This window comes from Anastrepha ludens, chromosome 6 (genome assembly GCF_028408465.1).
Source record: "Anastrepha ludens isolate Willacy chromosome 6, idAnaLude1.1, whole genome shotgun sequence".
NCBI lineage: Eukaryota > Metazoa > Arthropoda > Insecta > Diptera > Tephritidae > Anastrepha > Anastrepha ludens.
This window is the reverse complement of record NC_071502.1, coordinates 68,188,071-68,197,850: the sequence shown is the minus strand read 5'-3', so window position 1 is coordinate 68,197,850 and position 9,780 is coordinate 68,188,071. Positions and strand designations below refer to the sequence as shown.

Genomic DNA, 9,780 nt, shown 5'->3' with positions numbered 1-9,780 from the left:
TGTTATTGACGAACCTTCATCTAAAAGTGCGTACGTCTCAACGCGCTTTTGGTTCCCATACAGCACGACCGGCAGAATCCGAAATAATAACTTACTATTGTTATCTGTACTGCACCCGCATCACCTTGCTGTTCAATACGAGACGCTGGCTGCGTCCTCGTACTAATACCTGTATGTGTATCGGCAATGGAAGTACGTCGTTGGCGATCTCGAGGCCGCGGTGACTGGTTTGATGACCCATCGATTATTTTCCCAATATCGTGCAACAATTTATGATGCCACCGTTTGCACCCGTCAGTTGAACATAGTTTGCGCCGTTGGCAATTGCGCGACCCATGTCCAACGTTGAGACAAGAAAAACAAAGGTGACGTCGCTTCACTTCCTCCCACCTTTCCGGCACTGTAAGTTGACTAAACTGCGTACAATCGGCTGGCTTATGTTGGCCCTGGCAAATAGGGCAGGCTGAATGTCGTTGAGATTCGGCAGCGTGCAACACAACCCGACGCTTCGAATCTTTCGCTGCTTCTCCATCGTAAACCGTGCAGATGACGTTGGCAAGTTGAGTGAGCCAATCGCTAAAATGCTGAACAGTTGCGTAAGGCTGTAAAGATGACGCAAAGACTGCCCATTCGATACGCTTGCTCATGGGTAACTTTCCGACGAGCTCATCGAGGAGTGTTGGATTCACTAAATACTGCTCTCCGCCACATGCAGAACGTAAAAATGCACAGACGTTGCTAATCTTCGTCGCAAATGGTATCAACTTTACCACTGAGCTTTCCGATATCGGGGCAATTTCTCGAACATGGGCTAGCTGGCTTCGAATTAATTGCTCTGGGCGACCGAATCGGAACTTAAGTTGCTCTTTAAGCACTTCTGCAGGCGTAAGTTGTTCTCAAAGCGACTGTACCCATAGACAGTGGTTGACTCGGTGTAGGCAGTAAAAAATATCGGCCAGTCCTCTGGTTTCCCGCTAAACTCCGGCAAATCTTGCAATTTCCTTGGCTGGGTTGAAAACTGCAAGGGTAAGGAGCCCACATTAGCGGAAATTGGCACCGTTGACGGAAGACTGCTAACAAATGTGTCGCCCGGAGGCAAAGTCGAGCTGCTGTACGTCCCATTTGTTGAGGATGTGTAAATAAGCGGTGAGGAACGAGTAGCGGTGTACATCTGATAACGTGTAGCGTTCTGAGGCGGCGGCGGCTGCACCGTATGCACACAGGTAGCAGCACATGTTATTAACGGCGATTGCGGCTGAAGCAACTGGATCTGTGTCATCGACAGGCTTGATGACGGCAAGGCAGATTCGTTGGCGGAACTGTCGCTGGGTGCACTGGCTATGCTTTGCGCATCAGCGCGCTGGGCTTCGTTGGTTAACTCGTGTTCCCTTATTTTGTCTTGGGCAACTTTCAGGCTACGTTCAAGCGCGGCGATGCGTTTTTGCATAGCCTGGAACATCACTTCTTGGCGGGCGGCAGATGAAGCACGAGTGGTGACTCCCTCGGCAACGGGAGCACTTGGCAAATCCACTACACCGACGGCAGTGCCAGTATCCGACACCCTTTGCTGGTCGGCTACTGATGCAGGTGTAGTGGCCTTTGAAACTGGTGTCACCATGCTTACCTAGGTCCTGGCTGGAACAAGTGGCGAACAAATGACTTCGAACGGACGTGCGAAATAAAGTTTTTGTGAAAAAAAAGAGGGAATTGCGAATTTAACTTTCCGTGCGTTGTAGCGTTTATTTCGCAGTGTGTCCTCCCTCCGCTGGCTAACGACTGATTTCTGAAATCGAACCAGTCATTAACGCAGCGGCAAATTCGGCGAAGGACACACTGCGGTACTCATATACAAATTTAGCGCTAATTCTGTATATACGCGCTTGTACACAACTAGTATGTCCGCACAATAGGTAACGGTCAATGCAGAGTTCCTATTTCGTTGTTCCTTGTTCGCGTACATATGTACAAACGCGCATACACAGAATTAGCGGGAATCAAATACATAAAGTATAGTACAACAAATAATTTATAACTGATCAGGGTTCCCCAATATTTTTATAAGTAATCAGGGGTTCCCAACACGGTTCTACGTTACCGGAATGACTCGGGTTTTCCCGACCAAGGGCTGCCGCCCCAGTAAACTAGCCCTGTCTAGTGAATTGAATCCAACCCTGGGCCAGAAGTATTCTATTGCTGCGTCTGCTATAAACGCCTCCACCCGAACTCCTCCTCGGCTAGGTGCAACAAGTGCAACGGGTGGAACCATCTTAAGACCTGTTCCAGCCTCGTGTTGGTCCCGCCAGCAGACGTCCAATGCCTCCAGCTTCCTCGTGAGACACGTGTAACACTGGCACAATTACGTTCTGGATACTGAAGCAGGTTAAACTCCTACCTATCCAGAATCGACCCCGACATACCAAACATATGTCCGGCATGTGAAGGCACCCCGCACGACACTAACCACCTTTTCACATGACCCCTAAAACCGACTCATCTAACACCCCTCTCCCTCTGGACCCATCCCGTCGAAACAGCATGTTTCCTGGGCCTACCCCTAGATGAGCTAGACGAAGACGACCGGTGATATGCCCAACACTGGCGGGGCTACTATTACTGTTAACAAATAAACAAACAAACAAACACTTATGATAAACAAATACATAACTAATATGTTTATAATATTGTTTACCTTTTATTGCTTAATTTTCAGACAAGAACAAAATTGATGTACATAATGTGTGAAAAGCTCGTTACCTAACTAATCATCCGAAAGGCCTGTTTGAGCTGGGCTTAGTAGTTCGCCCTTTATCCTGCTTGGACGGTTCAGATGTTCGAGTACGAGTACCTTTAATAAAAAAAAGATTTTTATTATCATATATTTCTTTTTAACATAAATTACTGGGAATTTTTTATTACTAATTTCTGTGTATCCCAGATTATTCATTTCCTCCTCATTTTGCGCTTGTAAACCACGGTAAGCGGATATTGCAAACGCTAGTAAATGGCGAATGCTTTCGAACAACTCGCGCACATCTGTATGCGCTTTCGCATTTTTGTATTCGCGAGATTTTCGTAAATCCTTCAATTGCAGCTTTATAGACTCAGTGACCTCAATAGCATTTAATAAATGGTTTTGAAGGCTGTTGCGGGGCGCATAGATTTCATCTGTTTTCTTATACTTTTTCTTAGAAGGTGCCCAACATGACTTATTTTTACGCTGCGAATGTAAAGCACTTTCCATTTCAAAGCGGTCCCATATCATAGATTCTTGCTTTAGCATACCTAAGCGTGTGTTTATGAAGTGAACACACATAGGAGTTGGTAGAAATCGGCGCAGGAATGGACGTTTGGTAGGATGACACTTGGACAAAAATGCAAACTCACAGAAAAAAGGTGTGCCGTATTTAAATTTAATACCATCACGGTATTGACCAATTAAATGCACCATCATCAGTAGAAAAACATACGAAATGTATTCATCACTCATTTCCTGAGTGTTCCTAAATTTCTTTTGCATATCAGCCAGAACACGCTTTGGCAATAGTTGGACATCATTATAACAGCTTTCATAGGTGCCAGCGTCACAATTGAAAATAATAACGTCACCGAGTTCACCTCTACATATCTGAATGGCAATATGAGAAGCAATAAGGAGGATTAAAAAATACATATCGTCCCCTTTACGCCAGAAGCATGAATGTGTAAACATTAAAATATTGCGACACCAAGTTAGAAAAAAACTGATTGCTTCATGAAAATGAAAAGGTCTGGTTTCTGGTTTCTTTGTACGCATACTATTCTGGGGTTTGGTATAACATAGAGCATCCAAAGGTTAATAAAGTCAACCCATTAACTCAAAACTGGAAATTTTTCACCTTCATGCTTCTGACATAAGGGGGGGCGGCGATATGTATATAAGTACAATAGTGGCACTAACCGTTTCTAAAACAAACAGAGGCACGCCTATTAGAAATGGCATAGATCCGGAAAGATAATCACTGAGTTGCGCCGGCAATATTGGTATGTAGGTATGCTGCCATTCCATGGGATAGAGTAGTGTATTGGCCGCTTGCACGCAGGCGGAATGTCTATCCGGATATCGGGAAGTGATGATGATGCGACGCTCAAAAATGAGTGAAACAATTATAGATAGCATAATATTAGGCGTTGCAAAATTGTGAAATATGGTTAAATTATGCTGCAAACAAGACAATGGAGTATGAGAGCATTGATACAAATGTAGAAAACTGCTGAATATTTGGATATACAATACTATGTATATACTCACATTTTCTGGGATGGTGGGTAATTTATAAAAGGATGGCTGCTCTAAAGAAAATACCTGAGAATACAATTAAATTAGAAGTTTTAGTTAGAAAACAATATTTTTTTTATTGTTTTGATTGTAGTAGCTAACTTATACTGTACAACTTTACTCAAATTAAATAGATAAATAAATAAAAAAAAGAGTGGGTATTAATGTAATTTACACTGTACAACATGGGTTTTCAACCAGAAGAGGTTAGATTTCGATATGATGAATTCGAATCAGAGTATTTATAGCATATCACAATTGAGAGAAAATTTGGTCAAAAATTACAATTTTATAAGTTTTCACAATTGGTAACGGAGGAAAGGTTGGAAAAATCTGTTTATAATTCCAGCTAATACAACTTTGCTCAATTTCTTTCATTTAGTTATAATTTAGTCAGAAATGCTATTAATAAAGCATAATACGCATTTAACACGCATCAACATAAAGCTGTAAATTTTAAGTCTGAATGCAGATTATTCATACATTTTATATCCTTATTTCTGACATACAAGACATTATTCCGACACTTTCCGCCGTATTTTCTCAAGACTCGGACACGATGGAAAAATTGAGTCCGAAATTCAATTCCGCGCCCCGAAAGCTAAAAACTCAGTTAATAACTTCCAATGATAACCAAACAAATAAAATTATTTGCAGTGCTGTTACTATTATTTTAATTTAAAATTAATTTTAAGAGTAAAATAATGAAAAAGAAATTATTTTCTTTAATGCAATTTAATGTTGAAAAATTACACAGTCCTGCGAGGTACAGTTTCTAAAACGGCTATGGGTGTTTCCTGAATGTTTTTTTATGCTGAAAACGAATATGACCTTGAAAATGCCCCAGCAAGTCAGGATTCTTGGCAATTTGAGGTTAAATAGTCAAAAAATGCAGATTTTGGCCATTTTTTTAATTTTTTTTGAGCAAGGTAAAGTTTGTTTTTTAATTTTCCACAACGGCATCACAAAGTACTACTCTTTAGCTTTGAAGTCCTTTTTTAAAAATATTTTTACGATTAATATAAAAAAAGTTATTCTATTTTCAATTGGAGACTTTTAGATATGCAAATTCAACCTTTCTAACTCTCTAACGCCCCTGTAAAGGGCGAATTCAAAATAGTATAACTTTTTTTATATTAATCGCAAAAATATTTTTAAAAAAAGATTTTAAAGCTGAAGAGTAGTACTTTGCGATGCCGTTGTGGAAAATTAAAAAAAAACTTTACCTTGTTGGAAAAAAATTTTTAAATGGCCAAAATCTGCGTTTTTTTACTATTTTTTACCATTAAACCTTCAGGAAACACCCATAGCGGTTTTAGAAATTATAAAAAAAGCGAGATTTCGCAGGCCTGTGTTATTTATAAGCACAGGAGCTCTTACCTTTCGATCTGTGCCCACTGGCACAAGGGTTATCTCTCCCCGGTTTGGTACTGGTGCCTTATAACAGTTCATACGAAAAACACTGAACTCAGTGGAATTTTGTGCCTTGAGATCTGCAAGAGTCGCCAGAATATTTACGAAAGCATCATGCCAGGGCAGGCGAGTGAGTATAACCATGATATATTTGGCTTTGAAATCGTGTCGACAAAAACAAAATCGCCAATGAGAATCTTCCGAGGTCAAAACAAATGAATACATGAGCACCGATTCGCTGTGAAGTAATGAAAATTTACATATATTTCAGTTTATTTGTACGAGTATCGATTAAAATGCATCACTCACTTTTCAAATTCACATGGTACAGCTGCGCATAACTGTAGCATTTTCAATATTTCGTTGTCGCGAAAATTTGCGGGAAAAGTTTCTGAAATTGAGCCCGAATTATGTTTGTTGGTACTTCGCGTATTACCTACAGGAAAATGTAATTCGCAATATGCATCGAAGAGAGTATCTACGTCGGCACTATGGGGAAAATACTGTAAAAAGGTTAAACGGTATTCCATCGCCGCACTCGACTTACTGAACTCTTGTACCAGGTATTCCTGCCAAATTGTTGCTCATAGCGCACTTTCCCGAAGCGTTACAAAAATTATTTAGACTTTTTCCAATGATCCCACTGATTTACGACTACAATCAAAGGATTAGTTTTGTATTAACTTCCAAATTATTGCTATACTGTAAATTTTTTCATAAAGCTCGTTTTAATGTTTATATTATATTATAATTATTATAAGCATGAGTTTCGATTTTGTTCAACCAAAAAAAATACTATTTTGTTTCGTTTCATGTTGACTTTCAAATCCGTCAATAATATCAAAATAAAAAATTAGTATTACCTTGCGCTTAGATTTATTTTTGATTGGATAGTATCGATTAATATAGGGGTTTTCAGTAAGAGCGCTTCAACTTTTGAACTTTTTTGAATAAAACACAAACGGTTTGACTTTTTTAACTAATTTTTTTTTATTATCGAGTTTGAACATATACATTTAAGTATGAAATTCGATTTCTTTTGCATGACCACCGCGTGCACGTTTTACGAAGTCCAATCGTTGAACCCAATTTTCGACCACTCTTTTGCATAAATCGGCCACAATTCCAGCAATTTCGCGTTCAATATTGGCTCTGAGCTCACAAATCGTCGCCGGCTTGTTACTGTAGACCAATGACTTCACATAACCCCAAAACCGTTGGACCGTAAAATGGCCGTAATGCTCTTAAAGTAGGAGCAACAGAACGATTATTTTCATAAAAAATTTGCACTATTTGCAATCGTTGCTCAAGTGTGTAGCGTTCCATGATGAAATGTATACTAATGAAGCGCACCTATTGAATAACCCTGTATTTCGATTGCTAGATACATCTACACCCAAATATTTAAATTGCATTACTTGTTCTATCATATGGCGGTCAATGTCCAACTTGCATCTTTTAGGATCTTTTGTCTACTTAAAATGGTGAATCTATGTCTGGACAGAGAAGGACAATGGTACAGGAGGTATCGTCTCTTCCTCATCTATACAGCTTCTGTAGGAGTCATATGTTTGCACGCCCATCCTTTGGGCGTATCTGCCTTTGGGCTACAATTCACATGCGATTCATTACGACATCTTTCATTCGCTGCTCTTACCATTTCCTCAAGGATAGGTAGCATACATGTCCGTTTACCCAGTCAATTTGTTGCCGTTTGTGGCAACCAGACTGAACGGACGACTCGATGGCAACCCTGACAATAAGAGGACAACATAAAAAACGTAACTGAATAAAAAAACATTTCGAACGAATCGCCGGCGAGTACAGACGCGCTATATTACTTTATATTGTACGCATTTTTCTTAAAATCTTTTGAACTTAACATTTATGTAAATAAAAAAACTAAAAATAAAATACACTTTACTGAATTGATAAAATAATTTGCCACTATACCGTTACACCGTTAGTTCATCATTGGCCCTACAGTTACCACAATGTCATAATGGCCAGGTACGCACGTTACCTTAACGTGAAATTCTTCAGCCATCCCGTTAAGAGATATGGGACATTTCATGGGTACCTTGGAGGTTGTTGACTGTTTTGAGAGAGATTTTCTCGCCACCTGGCTATCGGTGAGCATGTAAATACCAGTCACGGCTTTGATTATTTTCAGCAGTTTAGCCTGAAAGACACTATAGCAATCGGGGAGCCGAAAACTGAAGGAGATCCCTTGAGGGTTGTTAACGTTGTAATGACTGGAGTGCATAGTCCACCATTCTGGTAAATCTCGAAATGCCAAGTAGGATTTTACCGTGGCCGTAGCCCGTATTTGACCTTACTTACTTAAAGTGTCCAACCTTATTGCCGCAATATATCATGCTTGTAGATCTACCGGCAGGAGGTTTAATGTCACATATAATGATTTCGGTGGTTGGCATTGCGTCAGTTATGAGAACAGATGCCAGTCTTTCAACCTTGTCAAGGGCATTTTACCATACCGTAGTGTAGAGCTAATCTATTATTCTGGGTTCCAACTGCCATTTTTTCCAATTAGCCTCCCGTAGGAGTACAACACCGTCATTGCTTTGTGTACTCTAGATGCGACAGTGTGTTCCCTATTAGCTTCCTATCAAGTACAAGGCCTAGATATTCAATATTTTCTGTTACTCTAAGGGGTTTCCTCCCTAGGGATATTTGTTTAAGAGCAGGTATTTTATGTCTCCTGCTAAACAGTATCAGATTCCGTTTTTCCAGGTTTACTTATAGGCCTTGATTATTACACCCCGTTGTTTACCCGAGATTGCTATTACAGTATCATCGGCCTATGCAATTATCTTTTCCTTCATTTTTTTGAGTCCATGGAGAAGATGATTGGTTGTTAGGTTCTATAGAAGGGGAGAGATTACTTCACCCTGGGGCGTGCCTCTGACCGGAAATTTCTTGAGTGATGGTTGGTCCAAACCTGCGCCCGACTAGCATTCGTTCTATAAACGAGATTAGCCCACTGTTTACTCTCATCTACTCTTCGTTACCTTCCAGTCACTGGTAAGTAATCCAGTGTTGCCCAGTTTAATTAGTTCCAGCATTTCCCCTGCATCAGTGTGGAAGGCTGGTATCCAGCCTCTGGGTCTTGTCCGGTTGGGGATGTCTTCTCGAAGGACGACGATGTATTTATTTATTGCCAGGGTGTATAGGTCAGCAATTAGTTGATCAGCGCACCTTATTAGTTTGACGTGTGATTGGAACCAACCCGCACCCGAGCAATTGCGTGGATATCCTGAATTTTCTTTCAGCGTTTAATTTCCAAAGACGGATCGCACCGTCATGGGAGCTGCGTGGAATAATAATAATAGTACCTCGTATCGGCCGGTTTCGAAACTTCGAACAATAACAATTCCAATTAGTTGTTTTCAAGGCGCATTTATTTTATTCCATTTTAATTTTACCTTAATCTTTGGCTCCTTATCTTTTTCTCCATATCCGCCTCCATACATAGGGGTGTACCTATCTATCCCATCTTTATCTGTTCATCTTTTATCTTTATTATTTTCCTTATATGGGTTATTTTTATTTTTATCTTTGCTTCTTAATCTATGTAAATCTTATTCTTACACCTAAACCGCTGCTGGCAGAAATATAGCTTATTCATGGCACGTAATATTGCCTGAAAAGGGGCGACCGCTGTTGGAAAAAACTTTCTATCATTTGGTGCTTCATTACCACAAAGGGATAATGATGTAATAATGGTAATAATAATGCTTGTTTACATCTTCAACAAATTTAAAACATCTCTTGGGACATGGGATAGTTCTGGTCCACGTGACATCAGTGTTGATTAGCCAAGTTATCCATTTAATACAACCTATACCATACTCGTACATCGGCTCTGTAAGCTGCCTTCGGAATCCCACTTTCCAAGTCGTATAAACGACACGTACTTATAACCGGCCAAGAATTGTCATGATTACAGCACTTCCAGTATCCCCACCTTTCGCTGTTGCCCCACTCTTTCCCATGGCCCTCTATTGAGGCTAGAAGTTGTTTTTTCTGAG

At 40.2% G+C, this 9,780-nt stretch overlaps 1 protein-coding gene across 2 annotated transcripts; it reads right to left on the bottom strand.

Annotated features, from left to right (window-relative positions):
- Positions 1-2,668: 2,668 nt before the first annotated feature.
- Positions 2,669-6,503, bottom strand: LOC128866844 (DENN domain-containing protein 1B-like). Of its 2 annotated transcripts, none has more exons than XM_054107853.1 (7): positions 6,276-6,503; positions 6,038-6,231; positions 5,696-5,966; positions 4,289-4,342; positions 3,938-4,198; positions 2,917-3,625; positions 2,669-2,845 (listed from the first exon to the last, which is right to left on the bottom strand). In XM_054107853.1, the coding sequence occupies exons 2-7, from the start codon at positions 6,076-6,078 to the stop codon at positions 2,763-2,765; spliced, it is 1,419 nt and encodes a 472-aa protein (XP_053963828.1). In that variant the 5' UTR covers positions 6,079-6,231; positions 6,276-6,503; the 3' UTR covers positions 2,669-2,762. The 2 variants fall into 2 exon arrangements, with proteins under 2 accessions (XP_053963828.1, XP_053963827.1); XM_054107852.1 differs by having other exon boundaries at positions 6,038-6,217.
- Between the last annotated feature and the right edge of the window lie 3,277 nt (positions 6,504-9,780).